We start from the raw sequence: 21,353 nt of genomic DNA on the forward strand, positions 1-21,353 counted from the left end.
GAAGTGATCTTTCTCGTTTTTTGTCTGTCAACTTTCTTTTAGCGCCTCGAGACGTGATGAAAGGCGGTGATGGACGAACGTTCTTGCTCAGTGCTCGGACACGTCGTCCTCATTTGCATTAGCGCTCGTCGACAATTGTTACTTTGACAGATCAGATCTGGAGGAGGGTTTGTGGCACTTTTTTTTTTCTTTTCTTTTTGGGTGTCAATACCATCCTCCGGTGCATGAGCCTTCAAATACATTCGGTGTGGCCCAATTAACTTTATCTCCGTAAAGAGGCAGCGGCTCCCAGATAATGTCAAGAGTGCATTAGGCGTTCGCAGCGAGCTTACCGAGCGCTCTGCTTTCAAACGCTCAGCAGAGCCACTCTGTCATGCTCTCGTGCTTAAATTACTGCAGTGCTGATCTAATTGGCATTGGAGGCTGCCAGCAAATATGCAATACTGAAACTGCAGTGACTGGGCATGTGTTTTCTCCAGGGCCTTGCTTATAATGACCCAAATACGTAATGTATTCCTTTGTAGAGTGGTTGAGTCAATATATATAGGCCCGGTTTCACAGACAGATTTTAGACTAAACCAGGATTAGGCCATAGTTCAGTTAGGACATTTAAGTAATTTTTATAAATATGCTTAGGAAAAACATTACTGGTGTGCATTTTGAGACAAAACAAAGGCACTGATATATTTTAAGATCAGTCAGTGCAAGTTTATTTCAGTTGAAACAGCTCAGACTTACATTTTAGTCTAGGACTAGGCTTAAGCCTTGTCTGTGAAACCGGGGGCTAGAGACTGAATGATCGAGTGCCTCATTTCCGTTTTATCACCTAAAATGATTTGCATATGTATAGCAGCGTTATTTAATGGTGTAATTAGTTCAACGAGGCAGGACCTGAAATCGCTCTTGCCTAGGTCAGTGGTTCTCAACTTTTTTAAAAAACTTTTTTAAAAATACTGTAATACTGGAAACGTGCCGATGAAATGCTGTGCTGAAATGCCCTGTCAGAGTTTCCTGCACTACATCATCTGCAGCTTTACTGACAGCATGACCAGTGTAGTCCAAATTCCAAATGAATGATTCGGTTCGAATGAGTCGGTTCTTTTTATTGAAAGCCATACAGCTTGCAGCTGACTGTGACACTTGAATGTGGTTAGTGACTAGTTGAAATTCATGACAATGTGTCTTTACAGACCATGCCTTTGGTCAGTAATACTTTATAAAAATCGGTGAAATATGCTTAAATGTTATTGAATACATATTATGTAATTAATATAATTATTCAGTTGCATTTGTGCTGCCTCTAAAAAGACATTAAATTCCATCCTTTGGCAATAGAATGGTATTATTTTCTGAATATTCTACTTTCAAAAATACTAAATTCAGAGAACTGTTAAATTCTAAATCGGTATTATTGATAGCTAAAGCTAAATTATGTAAATTGAAGCAAATACAAAAAATCAAAACAAACATTTAAATAAATGACAATTTAGAATGAGAACAATTCAAATTTAGTTTTAGTAATTTAAAAATCAAAACATAAAAATATAAATAGTTTGTTGTCTGTTTGTTTATTCATTTAATTACATTTTAATTTTTTTTTTTATGGTTTCATGCTCTCTGCATCCAATTATAGACTTTACTGTGCATGTTTATCTTTATCTTTGGACCGTATGGATCTCAAACTGTCCATGTTGTCGTGAACTGGCGAGTTCACCCAGACTTTAATGCAGTCCGTAAACGCTATGGGAAGTGTTTCCTCTTCACAAAAGCCTGTTTATTTTTATATGGTTAGTTGCATTTTATAATTAGCATTTTGCATTGTTTTTCCCCTTTAGAACAGGCCCCTGACCTATTTTTGGGTCTCTCCCCCCAGTTGAGAATCATTGGTCTGGGCGTCTCGGAGCAGTGATCTAAATGCTTTCAAGTTAAAGCGCTTGTGGTCCTGTCGCCCGTCATCAACAGCAGGGTCAATACTCATTGTCTCAAGAGGCCTGATGGAGAACACAGACCCATCCTATTCAGAGGTGGTTATTCATAGCAGCGCACTCGCTCTAAATGCATTCATGAAGTATTTATTCATCAAGCCTCAAACACAGGCTTTTCATCTCTTTAAATCAGCCTGTAAGATGTTTTTGTTTTGTACTTTTTAAAAAAATCTTTAGCCAACATATCTAGTACGAGAGCTAGTTAGTCATGTCAGCTTCCCTCAGACTCTGGTTCAGCCCTCTATTTTTCATCCTTGAACTTTTCTCTCTCCACTTCCTCTGGATCCGTTTCAGCGGTTTGCACAGTTGATCAGATAATAACGTCATCGTATTTGTTGCCATGGTGATTTTACTTGCCTTAAATGTCAGCAAGTGAACTTCACTGATCTTGTCTCGCTAGACTGCCGTCCTGTCATTTTCTTTTCCTTTTTTTCCCTAGTTAAACATTTTTATTACATTTTTTGGAAACCCTTTACAGTAACATTCAATTTTTTAACATTGGTTAATGCATTAGGTATGAGGAATTAAAAAAAAAGATATACTTTTGCAGAATTTGTTAATCTAGTTTGTTAAATAAAATAGTATAAATTAACATTTGTACAAAAATGAATTAATGAGCAATTTATTTATAAATTACCATTTAAAATTCTTTATAATTTTTCATGATACCTAATGCTTTAATGTTAACAAATTGAACAGTTGCATTTTTTTAGAGCTGTCAAACGATTATTTTGAAATCGCATTCAAAATAAATTTTTTACGTTATATATGTATGTGTACTGTGTATATTTATTGTGTGTATATAAATACACACACACACAGTATATATTTTGAAAATATTTACCTTTATACATTTATATATTCGTATTCTTATGTTTTATATAAATATTTATTATATAAACATAATTTTTTTTCTTAAATATACACATGCATGTGTTTGTATTTATATACATATACGCAGTATACACACATATTATGTAAACAAAAACTTTCATTATGGATGCGATTAATCGTTTGACAGCACTATTTTTTTATTTAATGCCTGGAAATAAGGTAAGTATACAAAGGTAAATATACAATACAAATAAACACAACAATGAGATTTTATTTTTGTAATGATATTACATTCCACAGTTTTAACAATTTTTCCAGAATTTATTTTTCTCTCTTTTTTTTTTTTTTTTCTTAAACATTTTTTACAGTTTTATTCATTTTTTTCAGGTACTCAACAGACACATTACTGATGAAAAAGATCTGATAAACCTTTAGGCTTAAGTGTCCCATTAAAAAGTTGCAGTTTCACCGATTCTGCTACTTTTTATTTTTACATTTTGAAGACAAAAATTATCCCGCTCATGTTTCCCATCCCACCCCGCTCAACAAAATAACTGAAAAAAGGCTGACAACTGTTGGTTGTGATGTAAACACATTTGTGTGAATGTAATGTGTAGATTGTGTAAAGGAATCTGTGATCCTGAGGCCATATTACCTACATGCCCAACGCTTTAAGGAGAGTCCTTAAAATGCCCACAAAGTTTTATTCATTACCACAGATTCTATAAGACCGACTGAAGTATTTCACTATAAGCATAATAATTTTTCATACAAAACTTATGAGATAGTTCACTTCCTGCTTTCAGTCTGGGACTCGGTCTAGGACGGATGCCAATTAAGTCGTAATTGAAAGTGTTTATTCTTTGCATCTGCCCTTCGGTGCTCTTTGATGTCTTTATACTCTGTGATTGAACGCCCCTCTTTGCCTTGTTGTAGAAAGAAAGGAGTGAATTTGAGTATGTTTTTAAATATTATTACGTTATTCTCAACCAGCGACTGACCCCCATTTATGTCTTTGCCAAGGAGCGTAAACTGTGGACTGAAATACATATTTTCCTCCTAAGTGTGTCAAGGAACACTATCTTATATAAGGCCAGATGGGCTTGTTGCAAGATGCCCCTAAAACAGATTGTTTATTGTGTATTTATGCAGGTTTTCTGTTGCATGCACATTGTAATCGAGCACTGTGGAGTTTGTGGGCTTTGTTTGGTCGATTTGTTGCTTCTGGAAAGTGTGAAGAAGTCTTATGGAGTTCTGGATGTTTATGTAATTTCGTGGCCAATTGCATTGTCAGCATGCAACAAAGTCTTTTTACTTGAATGCTGCCACACAAATCACCCAAAACACCCATAAATATGTCAGAAACCTCTTCTAAATGCTTCCCATGAAGACTGCTGGACCCACATTTCATCAATGCAGAGCTGAGGAGAATTTTCAGTGGACTTTTGGCTGTGTTTATGGTGAAAGATGCCATGAAATGATTTTGAAAGCAGTGTTGGGAAGGATCATTTTGAAATGGCCTTTAGAAACAGCCTTTAGTTTGCCACAGCTCTGCAAAACTTCACTTGGCAGCTTGTTTCATAAACGAACGCAATGAAAATTCTCAAAATTAATGAACTTCTGCGGTTTCTTTCATAACCAATTAAATGGTTGTTAAAGAACTAAAGTATGAGCATCAGCACAACCAATGATGCTATTGCTATTTGAAAGCAGGTGATTATTTATGATTTAGGTTGTTTAGATTCAAGTCAAATGAAATAATCCTGAAACAGTTAAAGGGGTAGTTCACCCAAAAACCAAACCTGTATGAGTTTTTCTTGTTGAACACAAAGAAGATATTTTGATGGATGTAGGTAACCAAAAAATTGCTGGTAGCCATTGATTTCCATTTTTTCCCGCGCCATCAATCCAAGGGAAGGATTATACAAGGGGTTTTCCATGACTTGACAAATTGTCATGACTTTTTTTTGGTCCTTTGTGACTTAAGGATTTAACAAGAAAAAAAAGAAAAGGAATGCACTCATGAAGAGCAATTTATAGGCAATTAAATATTTTTGAGCAGAGCCTTACTATACATCCACTATAGAAATTTTTAACTTCATGGTGTTTGATTTATTTCATCACTTTTCCACAGCTGGAAATCACAATTCCCTGATCTGCGAATCCGTTAAATCTGCTAAAAGTTGGTTTTGTCAATGTTTAGGTGTACACACATACGACTTCAAAGTCAATAAACGAATATTTAATGGATCTTTTAATATATAAGCGCCCATTCTTAGCACAGCAGTAACCTGACAGACATAAATGGACACCAGGCTAACTGCTAGTTGAGCCGCTGGAACAGAGAAAGTCTATGAAAGAAACCTGGCAGGCATTTTCTTTTTTTTTTGGCAAATCTCCCTTCTAGAAATCTGTAAACATGGTCTTGCGGTAAAGCTAAATCTCCTAGAGTAGGTTTTTGGCATGGATGAATGAGTGTGCCGATTCGCCAATGACTAGCATGCTCGTAGCATGCTGTTTTATGGCTGCTCAAGTCATTTTTTTAAATGCATTTATAGCATGTGAAATGGATAATAAAAAGTTTCAGATTGTGAAATGAATGCGTGAGGAGAAAATTATGAAAGCGGTTTGAGGGAACCAATCGCATGTCGGCTTAAAGATTGTATTAAGCTTGTGCTTGCCACCCGTTTTCCATTTCGAGGTCACGATTCCACAGATGTACCTCTTTTGTGCACCACTCAGGTCTCGTGAAATCACGAGGCACTTACATACCACATCCTGTTTTGGGAGTTCCCTTTAAGTAAAGAGACGCATGGTTAAAAAGAACAAAAAAGTTGGATTCAAATGAGGATTTCTTTTGTCAGTGCATAGATGCTTTCAGAAGAGAAGTCAGCATGTGTTCCCATCAAATGGCATAAATGCCTCCTTCCAGACAAGCTTAAGGCAGTAACAGTATGATGTTGAGTTGTCTTTCAGTCTACGTCAGTCGTGTCTACAGGGACTGTGTTCACTGTCTAAAACAGGATATGGCATCTTTCCTTTTCAGTAATTCTTGGTTCAACAAAAGCCTACCTGATTTCACCCAAGGCAGGTTTTTGATTTTAAGAATTATTCTTGTGTCCTTTTTTTTTTTTTCTCGTATGGAGGCCACAAAACACTCTCACACATACATATTGATAGTAGCTAAAGAATTTGCACACTTCCTACACACTCATTCACACTCATGATGATATAATTGTAATTAATAAAAAACAAAGAAAGAAGCACATAATAAAATCGAAAGCATGTTAGAAATGTCCGTCGATACCATTTGGACATGAATAAGAAATAAAAACATGGAAAATGTTCAAAAAAATGTCCTTCGCGTTAGGATTTGTTTGTTTTCTCTTCTGGGATATTATAGGTATTATTTTTCTCTTTACAATTTGCTGTACAGCAATAGCAACATAATGTCACGAGCAGGCATCTCCAATTCCTGAAATCTTCCTCGTTTATGCACGAACGGATCCTTTAGCTGCATCCCAAGAGGCATTGCGATAGTCTCCAGGGTCCGAGACAAATCTGTGGATTTAGCCACAACAGATACAAATCGCATCTAAGTTGTTGTCCTCTCATGTGAAAGAGCCTAATGGTTGTGGTGCTCCAGATTTGTCCGAACTCCTGGGCTTCAAACATTGGCAACAATACAAATACCATAGTCCCAGGTTTGGCAGATTTTGGACGTCAGTCTAACAGACATGTCAATATCCATCCTTGCAGCATCAGAATGAGCAACACTGTCTGTTTTTTTGCTTCATTCGTCACCATTTTCTTGTGCTCACAAAAGTCACAACTTTGAAAGAACGACTTTTCCTGTGTAGGATTTTGATGATGGGAAGTCCCACTGATAATATCTTTACAATTATCTGTGAATTTTTTTCATTTTTTGTATTTTGTTTTCTTTTAAATGATCAGGACACTCAGTTGTAGATTCACACGCGTGGTTAAAAAATGGCCTGGTTGGTGAGATTAGAAATGATTCTAAATGAACATGATTTTAATCTTCAGTTGTGGTCTTTTTTTTTAAATGTGATTTGTCACCTATTGTCCAGCTGCACACGTAGGCTAGGGGATTTTCAGAGGCCATCCCTTAACACACGGTGCCGTTTTCTTGGCGGGATTTGGGGCATGTGGAGCGAGGGATCGGCTGTACGGAGGGCGCCAGCGTGCAGAAGAAGCCGGCGATGAGGGACAGGCCCAAACCGCCCCAGGCGCAGAACATTGACCAGCCGTAACCGTGACTGATGTCGTCTGGGAGGCCGTATATGTAGCGAGGGTAACGAGACAGCTCAAAGTTGATGCCTGCTACACAGGTGCACAAGGAAATGATGCAAAATGTGCCTGAAAAAGAGAAAGACAATCATCAGAATATCCATCCAACTGAAGTTTCATACATTTACTGTGCTGATTTTGAGTTCCAGGTCAGTGGCAAGGTCTACATAAGTGAATCATACAAATAGTGGTCTTTGTGCAAAGTAGACCCCCCCCCCCCCCCCCCCCCCCTTAGTTACTGTTGCTACGTCTGACAAACTATGGTGCTTAGATCATGTTCTCACACAGTGGAAAAAATACATTGCGGAGCAAAGAGGAAACTGACAACGTGCCGACGGAAAAGACAGAGCAGGTTACTTTAGGTATGAAACAAAGTCTCAACAAATGTTGTCAATTTTCAAGTAATTCAAACAATAAATACTGTTTTGTGGTTCTTTAATGTGTCGTGACAGATCGCTGTAGTGCCTCAGTTCAAGCGGCACGTGAACCAATCATCTATTCCACTTTACTAGTTATAGCACGAAATAAACATGAATGAACATCAGAAGATATCGTTTCAACCGCGGAAAGACGTCAGTACACAGCAATTTTCAAGTTCAAGTCAACCATTTATCTACTCTACTGTCTAGTTTGCAGATTCAGATGGCAGATTCAGCATTATAATTGGTCAGATCGTCGGTCAATCAAACTCCCGGTGAATTAATTCCGAGTCAGACGTTAACACATGCTAAGCTAATACTTTAATAAGCAGCAAAGAATATTAAGTAAAAATAGCACAGCAAACACAAATATTGGGGAATTGACCAATATGTAATAAAGAGAATTCTTTTTATATAACTTTTTTTTCTTAATGGATAAGTTTTAATTGACTCGTTGTTCACTGACCATTTAGATGTGAGCTTAATGTTACACTTTTAGCAATGCTATTAGGTGAATGTGTGACCCTGGACCACAAAACCAGTCATAAGTCGCACAGGTATATTTGTAGCAATAGCCAACAACAAACTGTATGGGTCAAAATTATAGAGTTTTCTTTTATGCCAAAAATATTCCATGAAGATATTTTGTAAATTTTCTCCCATAAATATATCAAAACTTAATTTTTGATTCGTAATATGCATTGCTAAAAACTTCATTTGGACTTTAAAGGCGATTTTCTCAATATTTTTTTTTTTTTTTTTGCACCCTCAGATTGCAGATTTTCAAATAGTTGTATCTCAGCCAAATGTTGTCCTATCCTAACAAACCACACGTCAATGAAAAGCTTATTTATTCAGCTGATGTATAAATCTCAATTTAAAAAAAAATGACCCTTATGACTGGTTTTGTGGTCCAGGGCCACATATGCGTCCTACACATAAGGTCTCTATTGACTTCGCTAATTATATAATTGTGATCATTTTAGAATTGCTGGGACTGCAATTTACATGCAAATAAATATGACCGAAATTAGAGGACTGGAGAACAAAAACATCACAAGCTGGCTTTGATGAGATTGTCAGAAGGTATTTAAATATATCTACCAAACCAAATCATCATTTTAGACTGATTTCCAAAGAGAATTCTATAGATAATTAAGATAATTTGCATTGGCAGCTTTCTGTATACACGGTCATTAATTGCAATTAATTGTATTTTCAATGTTCTGCATAAGCTGTGTTATAGGCCTACTACAAGCTGCGGTTGTTATATGTTAATACATAATATTGCAGTGACATTCCATCATGCATTTGCAGACTCGGCATATTCACAACTCCTCTTTCTCAAGCCTTGTTACAAGCTTTATCTGCAAGTCGAGCCCTGTATAGACGACGTTGTCATAACATGCTAGTTGATAAAGAGCTCTAACAAACTCATTTTCCCACACCATGTGACGGAGCGAACATTCAGAGGGGATTCATCTGACCCTCAGCGCTCCTTCTGCCTTTATAATTTAGCATCTTAATTGACTTTTTAATTGCCATCTCATTATTCAGGCACAGGGCATCGCATTAATCCAGCGCACATCTTAATTGCGTCTCCGCTTCTCTCTCTATGGCGCCGACGCCGCACTTATGGGAGCGGGGAGAGTGACACAAAACAAGTCAGCCGCTTCCTCTGCTCGACGGGCGTTAACAGAATATCAAAATGCACGGTAACGAGGCCACAGGCTGTGTTGATTGGTGTGAGCATCTGTGTTGTGAGGTGATGAGCTCGTGGGTGCATTCAAAAGACAGAGCGATGCTCGCCGTCGAGAGCCTCGATATTGGTTGGCGTAAAGTCAGATAAGAGATCAGTAGATAATTGATATTACGTAATTGCTTTAATGCCGGCTTCCTGGCTGTCACTCATTAATTAATGCAGTCTTGGGGGGACTTGCGTAGGAATTTACTACCACACTGAGCTCAGCACACAGTATTCGATCTATTATCTGTAATAAATTCACAGGTTATTTACATAATATATTCATTAATTCTTATGTAATTTTCATTTTTAAATTATTATATAAATATATAATATAATAAAATATGCATATGTACATGTATGTGTATTTATATATGTGATTTTATTATTAAATGATTCTTAAATTAAAAATGTATTCATTTATATTTTTTATTTATTTAGTTTTCTTTCATTTATGTATTACATTACATTACAGACACACAGCATTTTTGAGAATTTTTTGGAAAATGAATATACTTTGTAGGTTTCCAAAAATATTTAAAATAATTTGCTTGGTTTTTTACTAAAGTTTGTTCTTTTCATTATGTTGATATTTTATTTAATGGACTTAAATAGCCTGGATGGAAAAACATTTGAGAGAAGTTTACCCATTCAGGTAAATTAGCACAGTGTTTCCCAAGCCTTTTCCTGGAGGCACACCAACCACTACACTTTCTTTTTCTTTTTTTTATCTTCCAAACACACCTGATTCAACTCATCAGCAGCTCGTTAATAGAGACTCCAACATCTAAAGTGAATGGGTCCGATAAGAACACGGTTTGGAAACCTATAGCAAAAATGCATGCATTGTATACTTTTTTTTTTTTTTTTAAATGTAATGTATCAAGTCAATGAATACAGAAGTTTTAATAATAATAATACCAATTGTATTTAAACATTCATTTATTATCCAAAAACATGTCTTAATTTATCATACATTCCAAATCTACTTCCAGCTTGGACAAGTTCAGTGGAGCAGGAGAAACAAGTGATATAGAAGTGTTTTCAAGGTGAAAACTTTTTAATTCACTTTCTATATTATATTATATTATATTATATTATCTAAGCAATTAAGTTGAATTTTGACCAAATTTAATTCATTCACAAAGCATAATTAATTTATAACAATTAGCTCATCAGGGAAAATTTTAACATCCTCACATTATATTTATTTTGATTTATTCTTGTATGATATATATATATATATATATATATATATATATATATATATATATATATATACTTATACAGATTATGCTATATAACTTGACTTAAGTAATCAAATCTGTGTACATACTGTAAACAGCCTATACTGTCCATGTAAGCTTGTTTTGATTTGACTTACCGCCCATGAGGAAAAGCAGACCTGCCACATACTGCATGAGGCCACGGTCCCAGCAACATCCCAGCATCCCAATGATCCAGCCGAAGAGGATGATGGCCACCGCCATCCCCATAAATCCTGCTGTCATCCTCCGCAGATCTGTAGGCAGCGAGAAATAAGGCAAGTCAAACACATGACTCAGAGCTGATAAGGGCACAGCGTGGACACGCTCGGCAAAATTATGCATTTCAATGAGCGCTTCTATAAGAACTGTACAATGTTCTATATTATTACGTTATATTCTCATATATTCATCGCGCCCCCCCCCAGCTTCAGCAGGCGAGCCACGTAATTCTTTTTGAACGATTAAAGGAGTTCTTGGGCTGGGCAATTTAGCATTTGAGTAGTTTGTTAGCAGAATTCAAAATTGCAATTGAAAATGAATATAACTGCATATACAAAGTTCATAAACTTTATAAATCCTGCAATAATGCACTGCACTTGCCCTGCTGTGAGTGTTTGAGTGTGCGGCCACACACTGAGTGTTGACTCTGTGTTAGCTAGAGGGTAGGTCACAACATTTGTGTTCGTTAGCTCTTTTTAATCTCACAGTTGAATTCTCACAGTACAGGAAAGGTGGCAGGCCCAAAACGCTGGGCACGGTAGCTTTTGCCAGCCAACTGTGAAAGGGTCACAGAGTTGACCTCCAGGGTAGACGTGCCACTTAGATGAGCATGCTGTAAGATAACTTTTAGTACTTTCTAATAGAGATGAGGTGTTAAAAGCTTTTTTTTTTCATCAAAGTCATATCAGAAAGAAAATGTTGGATATTTAAGAAATAGCAATTCATCATTCCCACATCTCTATGACAGGATATTCAGCAGATGCTTGTTTGTTATTACTTAAATTGAAAGTGCCAGATTTCATGAGTGTATGGAAGCCTGTTTCATCCTCAAAGAATAAATGGTAATTGCGATGTTTGCTTTCGGCACTTGTGACTTCATATTCTTAGCTTTCTTTAATTTGCAACTTTAAATCTGTGTAATTTTAATTGCAATTGCAACCGTTTCTGTTAGCTTCGACTTTATCACTGTACTTTTTATGTTATATCTCACAATATGACTGGTTCCCATATTTTTACATTTATTTTTCACAATATGATTTAATTTGTTGTAATTACAGCTGTTTTCAGTAATTGCGACATTACGGGACAATAGTGTAGTTTTATTTCTAGTAACTGCAACTTTTACCTTTAACTGCAGGTTTATGTCTCACAATGTTACTATTTCCAGTATTCACAGCTTTATTTCTCACAATATGACTATGTAATTGTAACTTCAAAATGTGACAATGTGACTTTCTTGTATTTGCACCTTTATTTCTCACAAGACAACTTTTTTTTCCTGTAGTTGCAAATGTGTTTTTCATAACTGTGACTTAATCTCATAATGTGACTTTCTCGCAATTGCAACTGCTTTGGGGTGGTTGTGACTTTACTGTATATCTCACAATGTGGTTTTCTAGTATTTACAACTTTTTTCACAATGCAACTTTATTTCTTGTAGTCGCAACTTGTTTCTTGTAATTGCAATTTAATCTTACACTGTGACTCTCACAATTAAACAGTTTTTTGGGAAATTGCAACTTCACTTCTCACAATACGAATTTCTAGTATTTGCAACTGAATTTTTCACAATGCAATCTTATTTCTTGTAGTTGCAACTTTGTTTCTTGTAACTGGCACTTAATCTTATACTGTGACTCTTGCCTTTTTCATAACTTTTTCATAATGTGACTCTGTAGTCTTTGCAACTTCAGCTTATTTGTAACTTCCCAATTGCAGCTTTATACCTCAGTGTGACTTTTTATACATATTTATTTATTTTTGTTTACATTCTCACAATTTCCATTGTGTTTTACTCTGAGGTGGAAATGACCATAGAAGTAGCATTTGTGTCTCATAAAACTCTTCAAAGAATGTTTGATAGACCTGTGCCATCTGAACTTTCATGTTTGGATGTATTTCTCTCCTTATAAGTTGTCTTGGAACTGTTTTACTTTGCTGTCCTTTGAGAGAGCTAAGTTAAGTTTACTGCAATATTGCTTCAATAAAATAAAGCAGAGCCTTCACAACACCAGAACAGTTGATGTGAAATAAGCAAGGTTACGTTATAAATTGATCCTTTCTTAAAAAGAGTTTAAAGAGAAGTTGGCCAAGTCATGTACTATCAAACACATTGTGGTTTAAAAAAGCTCACAAGAGTGTTATTTAAACATTGAGTCAGACTACAAACACTTTACCACACATCTCATGGAAAGCTTACTTGGGAACAGCCTTATTTTAGTTTCTTACGTTGGAGCCCACATAATATTTGTTACGTAATAATCAGCATGTAGGCAACAGTCATGGCAATAGTCAGTCAGCATGTAGACAACAGCATGCATTCTGAAACAATAGGTCCTCAGGTATAGTCATATAAATTGCTATGGATTATACAAGAGTTATATCCATGCAACATTTTTCACTTTGTGGTCGTCTGTGACTATCTGTCAAGAGAAATGCAAGAGAGAAAGCGGTTTACATGAAGTTTGGAGCCTTTCTCAGGAGCAAATTATAAAACACTGTTTGATACCTGAATGGCAGCTTTGGTCTCTCATGTTGATAGAAAAATGTTATGCCTCAGAGAGCAAAGTATCGAATTTCTCTTCCCTTCAACGTTTTTAGGGAGCCACTGGTTATACAAATCATGCAGTTTTTCATGAGTGTTGCAGAACTTCATTCTGTAATAAGTGCAGCGTACCAGTATGGTTTGATATTAGTTAACAATTTTATTTATTTTTATTATACTAAATGGGCTCTGCTGTATGAATATTTACTAAACATTTACTCATTTTTAAAAATTGCTTTAAACGTGTTGCTGTTCTGCAACAGTGGTTCTCTGCTTCGCATACTGAGTGTAACTTTCCATTGTACTTTTTCTGAAATATTTATCTTCCTAGCGGATGTGAAAAGAATGAGTGATTGTGTAGAGATTGTGGACGGGTTTCTTAAAGGTTCTTATGCAATCTGCAGACTGATGCTATACCAGACTGTCAGCGTCGTTCAAAATGTATGTTAACTAGAAGAGGACGTCAACAAGAGTACAAGAGCGCAGAACACAAGACAGGCAGCTCTTCTGGAAACAGGCCAGGAGAAGTCTCTGTAGTTGGCCCTCTCCTTTTGATTGATATTCTTGTTGTTTTTGTATCTCTGTGTTTCGTAACCTGCTGAGCTTCCAGATGTGTCAGGTTCTGCCAGATCTTTATACCCCTCACTCTCGAGCGCTGAATGAGAAAGCAGACCGTAAATGCTGTACTGCAAGTAAATGTGTGCTTTCGAAGTCTCTAAAGGGAAGGGGTATAATTATGTGTGGCACAGGATCTTCGCCAATTAGATACTTTTTAATCAAAGAGAGGGAAATATATAGACTTTGCTGAAGCTTGATTTCTCTGAATTCATGACTTGAAATGTCAGATCTTTTAAATTCAGTTTTTCCACCTTGGAAAATGCCATGAATGCCTAAAATGATCGACTACTCCCTTGGGGCTGGACCTGACAAGATTATGCTCTCTCAAAATGAAATGTATAGTCAGGGTTTGAAACTGTTCCATGCGATCACCCACTGTTTTAGCGATGAATACTATAAGGAAATACTTAAAGGGTTCATTTACTCTCCTTCAAACCTCTGACTTTTTTTCTGTTTACAGGACACATTGGAAGATATTTAAAAAAATGCTGGGATGCAAATATTGAAACCCATTGATTTCATTGTATGGACCAAATAAAAAACACTGAAGCTGCATCAGAAATCGAACACTCTCTGAGTCGGTACTTCTTTTGAATATTTAATTACTTAATGACCGTTTAAAAACAAAAAAGTATGTTCTATATAGTTTGAATGTAATTCGGAAGTACTACATTGGCCATGTTGTCATTGTCATGTGAACTACCAGCATCAGTTGTGGCGCTTCACAAATCCTCTCTTATGGCCTCATGGGATAGTCAAGTCTTCAAAAGATGAGAATTTAGTTGAAAATAGTAGGTTTTCCAAGGACTTTTTGGCAACTCTTTTATGAATACTGTGAATTTGGACATACTATTCTGTTCACATACTGTTAGTGGGCAAGTATATCATTTTGGATGCAGCCTGAGACATTTTTTTCACACATTTTCCTTTGTTTCACTGAAAGAATGTAATTTTGTTTGGAAAGAGTAAATGACGACTATTTTTGGGTGCACCCCTTTAAATCATACCAAATCACCAAAATACCATTACAGTCAACACAAAATGGCTTTCGCTCCACATTATTTCCATAATGTGACATTATTTGAGTGAAACGGATTTGAATAAAGGAGTATTAAACAATAAAAATACTCAGTGAATAGCTTCATATCAGAATGAAGCCAGGAATTGTTTCAGAGTTATTACATTTTGATGAAAGCTTATTAAAACAAACATTTTTTTTCCCCCTCTTTGTACAACTGTGCATTGATGAATTGTGCACATAAAGACTGAGGCAGCACATAAAGTAAGTAAATAGGGTTGATTATGATTTAATGTCAACTTTAAGCCTTAATTTATTATTCAAATATTGCTGAGCTAATTATTCAACCCAAATATTCCACTTGGGATCACCTTGAAAATTAAGTTTCTTTCCCCGCTTCCTTCTTTCGAACGGTTCATTTGAGCTCTGTTAGCAGCAAGGTTCTTGTTCAAATTTGTACACAATTCCCTGAATGATCCACAGACCTCATCCAGATCAGACTCCCAGGCTGCCTGTAAACATCCTGTGATAAATCGCATAGCCTTCTTGACTTCAACTTTATAATCCCTCTAACAGAAGTAAATATAGACTAACCACATAATGGCCATAGCATCGAAAGCTAATGGGAAACCTGATTGATGCAGGACGGTTTATGGTGGATGACAGCATAATCGAATTGGGAATCAAATTGTGATATAATGAAGTTAGGATTATGCAGCACTTGAAGCCTTGTAGTCCAGTATGTACAAACCTGGACTCTTACAAACATATGCTAACTGAATGATAGTAAATGAAGGTCCACCTTATGAACAGGAGGTCGAGTAGAAAACGGCCATGTGCTCCTTCCTGACAGGAAACTAATGGCTACACCTGCTCAGAAGAAACTGATTTGCATGCCAACCATCTATAGCCTCTCGTGTGATGGAAAGCCTGAATCTGTTTCGTTTTAGCCAATCCTGTTAAACGAGTCTCGAGTCATACAGCAACATTGTTTACAGGCAATCGAATCAGAGCGGGAAACACAAGCCTCTTTTCATCTCTGACCTTTTCAAGAGGGTGCTTCAGAGAGTTGCATCATTGTTAAAGGAAGGCCTTTGTCTGAAAATGAGATGTGTTACTGGGAGCACATGCAAATTTGAGTGCTGACTGAGGAACAAATGAAATGATAGCAGGGATATTGCTTGAGGAATAATGCACATCAGCTTTATTTGCACTGCTTTGACCGTTGCCTTTTTTTCATTGAATGAGAATAGCAATACGTGAGTCAGAGCGGACAGTTAGAGATTCATCTAGCGAAAATGAAAATACAGAAACTGATTAGGACATAATGTAGAATCGAACCTGCAATTCTCACATGAGCACCATGCCTTAATAATCTGCGCAAGCCACTAAGCCAAAGTACTGTCTCTGATTTTCTTTTTTCCTTCAGTAGCTTATTAGAAATAGCCAAAACTATAATTTTGGCAACAGCTGCACAGAATGACACCAAGACACTATGTTGCTTATGTTAACTTTTACAATAACAAAAAAGTAGTCAAGTTTTGCCGTCAGACACAATCTTTGTGGCTCTGTTTTTGTACCTCATCTTTATGGACAGGATTTCCCCTCCAGTATTTATTGGAAATAAGCTTCTGTTATCCTCAAAAGTGGTTGAATTTTTCTGAATCTAATGTCAAAATGATTCCTAAAGTCTATAAAAGCATGTCATGTTCTTCATTGAAATGAGTCAGCATGTTTTAATGCAGCATGTGGTCGTTTTTCTCTTTGGGCTTTGGGAGAGGATGACACTTATTTTTTTCTGTTTCTCTTTTTTCCCTCTCTGTGTGGAATGGCCCCTGAAGGTAATAGAGCTTAATTTCATTACCCCATGTCAAACGCCACTGGGGAGAAAACAATTGCAAACTAAAATTAGATTACAGAAGACGCGATGGGAGAAGCTGGAGGAACATCATACTTATATGCTCAAGAGAAGCATGTGTGTGACTGGTTAGGTAAAGGTGATATAACACTGCATGTAGTTGCCACGATTTACAAGTGTTGGACTATGTTGGGAATGTTAACATATGTACTATTTCTGCAGTATGTGCACTGTGAGCAGTATGCAAATGTAAAATATGCAGTATTTTCTCCTAAAACTTTCATATTTAAAGCTAAGTGGGACAGCTTGTTTGAAACATTTATCTTTGAGCAATACATAGGCAAAAGTTGTCATTATTTCAGTCTTTCTAATTTAAAACGTGTTTGTGATTATTTCTAAAGCTTACTAGAAATGTTTGAGTAAAAATTGTTTCTACTTAAAAAAAAAAATTCTGTGTACAGTATTTTGTTACTTTCTAAATTTAGTTTTATGCCTTAAATTCATTCAAATTCAATTTAAATTTAATAGCCAATTTTGATCACACTTTATTTTAAGGTCCAATTCTCGTCATTAACAAACCATTATGTCTTTTGCCTCCATAAACTCCTAATTTGCTGCTTCTAGTTAGTAAGGTAGTTGTTAGGGTATTGGGTAGCATTAGGGATGTAGAATTTTGTCATGCAGAATGTGCTTTATAAGTTCTAATAAACAGGGAATTTTTTTTATAATAGGCATGCTAATAAGCAACTAGTTAATACTGTAATACTGTAAAGCTGCTTTGACACAATCTGCATTGTAAAAAGCGCTGTATAAATAATGATGGTAGTGAGAATTGGTCCCAACTGTTACCCTAATTTTTTCATTATCTCAAAACTTTTATTTAAAGCTCATCAGGACTGCTTGTTTGGGAAAAAGTGCACTTGCAAAGAGCTGACTGACGTCGTCTTTCTGCTCCCCAGTGGCCAGAGTCGCTGTCAATCCTGTGGGATCTGCCAATCCGGCCGTGTAAAGCGATAGTGTCAGTGATAGGGGATGGACTGAGGCTGTATAGGTTGAGCGAGGTTACAGCTGGACATGGCAATGTCAATAAGAGCTCACTTAGTGACCCACTGTGGGAATTGTTGAGTGACGGACAGCTGGCACTTCAGTCAAGCACTGCGCTGACGTGACGCTATCGACTGGCCATCAGCAGCATTACCGTGCAGAGCACAAGTCAACATGTCCTTGCGGACGACGGCTTGTGTCTGTGTATTTTGGTGTCAGATAAGTGCAAATAAAATGTTGACACTGAAGGCAAATGTTCAATTCAGAAACCGATATCAATACTTTTTAGTTTTCAGGTAGCAGGCATGATATTTTATGTTAAGTGCAGAGTTTTCATGCTTTTTTAATAATGTGTGTATTTCCTGAAGTAGAAATGCATCAGAACCATTAGCAGTGCACCATTATGACAGATTCTCAATTCCAGCTGAGGGCAAGTTCTGCACTTAATGATACGTGATGCTTTAGCTCAGTGTTTCCAAGGCCAGAGACTGCCTAAGTCTGAAGAATCTGTTATTCTTAATATGCCATCCATAGTGCTGTCTTACAGGAGCCAGTATATTCTATTTATATGCACCAGCCTGAGAATGTTTTATATCATTTATGATTATATTGTTCTCAGGCTTTATTTCTGCTTTGAAAAATGTTATTGAAATGTATTTTCGATAATAAAGTAGACAATAGCTACTCAGTAATGTTATAAATATGGCTGCCAAGTGCACTGACCTGAGTGCACTGGCCTGACTTACATTGATACCAGAATTTTGGTGCAAAATCATTAATTTTACAACAATTTGTGTGTTAATTGTTACATTTAATACAGCATTTTTAAATACTTTTTTCAATTAACAATTTACAGAGAAATTCTGCTTGTTTTCATTATTAAGGCCTATTTTTTTCTTTAAAATAAAGAACTTATAAATCATGAATTTTTCAGTGAATTTTAATAATTCAATTTAAATACACCTGCCTGGGAATCATATGGAAGCTTGTTTGTGCCATAAAAATAATAATAATAAAAAGGGTAGTTGCGACTTTTTCTCTCATAATTCTGACCGTTTTTCTGACTTTCAGAATTGAGGGATATAAAGAATTCTCAAGATACGAAAAGTAATTTACCTTTTTTTATTTGTGGTGGAAACAAACAAAACAGAATCGCAATATGTAAACTCAGCATTCAGATGAAAAAAGTCCAAATTGTGACAAGTCACAATTACCTTTTTTATATTTTTATTCCATAGTGGAAACAAGCTTCCATAGAGTTACACTGAAGTTTAGTGTTTTTTTTTTAACACATATTGAATTGCACTGTAAATCACTTTAGATAAACACATCTGCCCAATGAATCAATGTGAATGGCAAAACACATTGTTTTGATCAATTTCCAGCCTAGAAAATGAGGTTAGTTAACTTTATCCTCCAGTATGCTTTATAATCTCCTTCTGTTTGGCTCAGAGATAAAGATGGTATCAGCAAATAAGATCAGCTTGTTTCAGAGAAGAAAGCAGCATCTGAATTTATGCATGCTGGCAGTGTACTTTGATAAATCAGGGGTCAAACCTTACAGACCAGAAGGTTAAACTGAACAACCACAAACAAGCCATTCTGGAAGCGCTGTAAAATGATATATCTAAATCCATATCTCCGCCATCATAAAGCGTGCATATATGGTCACCACCGGAATAAGTAGGCGTAAAAATTCTGTCTGGACTTAACGTCCTTTCTGACCTCAGGACTTTATGCTGCTTAAAAAGAACGTGATAATGCAGGAAATGCATTATAGGGCAAATAAAAGACATGGATGTACGATTAGATGAGTCGTCTGTTGAAACTAGCCTTGTGAATAACTCCCGCCAATCACCATTCCCAAAGAATAGAGTATTGAAAGCGCGACTGAAAAAATAAAAATGTTTTTTAATGAAGTGTCAAGGTTGAGCGGTTTTATGGAGTCTGTAGCAGTGCTGATGGCAGGGGCTCGATGACAGCCTATCGTTCAGGCTATGCCGCAGTCCTGTGCATTACATCCTGTGCATTACTTATGTCGATTTGCGTGACGCCGCATGAAGGCTTTGGTGAGGAAGCGTCACGGGTGTTGACGACCATTGAACATGAGAGGCATGTAACTCAGCACTTTTGTGGCAGACCTTTTGATTTAATTTCCTATGCTTTGAATAACTCAAAAGACGCGCTGTGGTTTTTTTATGCACTGGCTGCTTTCAGCATAGCTTGAATTTCAATCTGATTAAGGATGCCACTTCATAAATCGTGCACGACTGGTTTAAAAGCAACATCTGGAGCATCAACTTTTTACTCCTGTCACACAGCATGATTTTTGACACTCACAGTCCAACGCACAAACATACTCTATTTTTAGTTGCACAACAGTTAGTGCTAGTTCCAAGAGTGCAACTGCACTGGGACATTTTTTTCTCGTGGTGTTCCACACTAGAAAACGGAACCAAATTTTGACTACTGCTGGTTTTTCCAAATCTGTCATGTTTCTCTCATTTTTCCAGCTGCATTTACAGCTGGTTTCTCACGGTAAAACCTGGATTGGAGCTGAAGCAAAATGAGATATATAGAGCTTTCTGTTTCAGACCAGCTTAAACTTTTCATTAAAAGATGAAAAATATATTAACTGCACAAATAAAATAATATAAATATTTTTCTTAAATTTAAGTTTGGTTTCAATGTCTATTCTTTTTTTTTTTCTAATTTTCTAGTTTCACTTTATTTTATTTTAGGTTTTGTATTTTATTCAACTTGCCAACTGGTATAAATTACAAATGTGTAATTATAGTTTGTCATTTAGTGCCATTTTCATTTTTAATTCAGGGGGGGTTTATGATTTCTAGTTTTATAATATACAATACATCTAAAACTAAAATTAATTTCTGTCCAATTTAACATTATTGTAGTTAATTTTGGAGTGTAAAAACAGCATAAAAATGCATTTCAGTTCAGGTTCAGTTCCAAATGATGTTAGTTATTTTTACTTTTTTTGTTTTAGTTTTCATTCAGAATAATAACACAATTGTTCACAATTGTAATGTTATTCTAAATGTTAATTTTAACTGATTTTACTTATGTGCTTGAACCGCAACCATGTGGTTATTCAGTACAACAGCACTCTTGCTTCTGTGATATAATCATCCAAACCCCATCACGAGTGAGTCTGACAGCAGAATGGCACAGCTATGGAAAATGCTGAGTGGAACGGAGAAGCCTCTGCCAGCTGTCAATCACCGCATCCGTCCCTCATGTGCTTTTTCCACACAGTCATCACAAAATCAACAACAGGGGACAGAACAGGCAAATGCACAGCTATTTGATGTGACAGCCGTTTGACATTGTTTATGCAGATATGAAAGCTGTGTTCGCGTGAGCAAGGCTACGTGCTGCAACGTGCTCGCAACCACAAACATATTTGCCACTAGGGGCTTAAAGGCAAATGCATCCTGGTCAGTCACCTCTCCTCCTCTGTACTGCCACT

The 21,353-nt window shown here is 36.4% G+C and overlaps 1 protein-coding gene across 1 annotated transcript in view; it reads right to left on the reverse strand.

The window, feature by feature from the left end:
* Positions 1 to 3,172: 3,172 nt before the first annotated feature.
* LOC306861206 (transmembrane protein 178B) overlaps positions 3,173 to 21,353 on the reverse strand; it is an 84,805-nt gene continuing 66,624 nt past the window's right edge. Inside the window, exons 4-5 of the mRNA XM_079403347.1 lie at positions 10,678 to 10,815; positions 3,173 to 7,199 (exon numbers count right to left, since the gene is read on the reverse strand). Coding sequence (XP_079259473.1) covers positions 6,949 to 7,199; positions 10,678 to 10,815 — 389 coding nt within the window. The 3' untranslated portion in view covers positions 3,173 to 6,948. The remainder of the gene's footprint in view (positions 7,200 to 10,677; positions 10,816 to 21,353) is intronic.

This window comes from Barbus barbus, assembly GCF_936440315.1.
Source record: "Barbus barbus genome assembly, chromosome: 42".
NCBI lineage: Eukaryota > Metazoa > Chordata > Actinopteri > Cypriniformes > Cyprinidae > Barbus > Barbus barbus.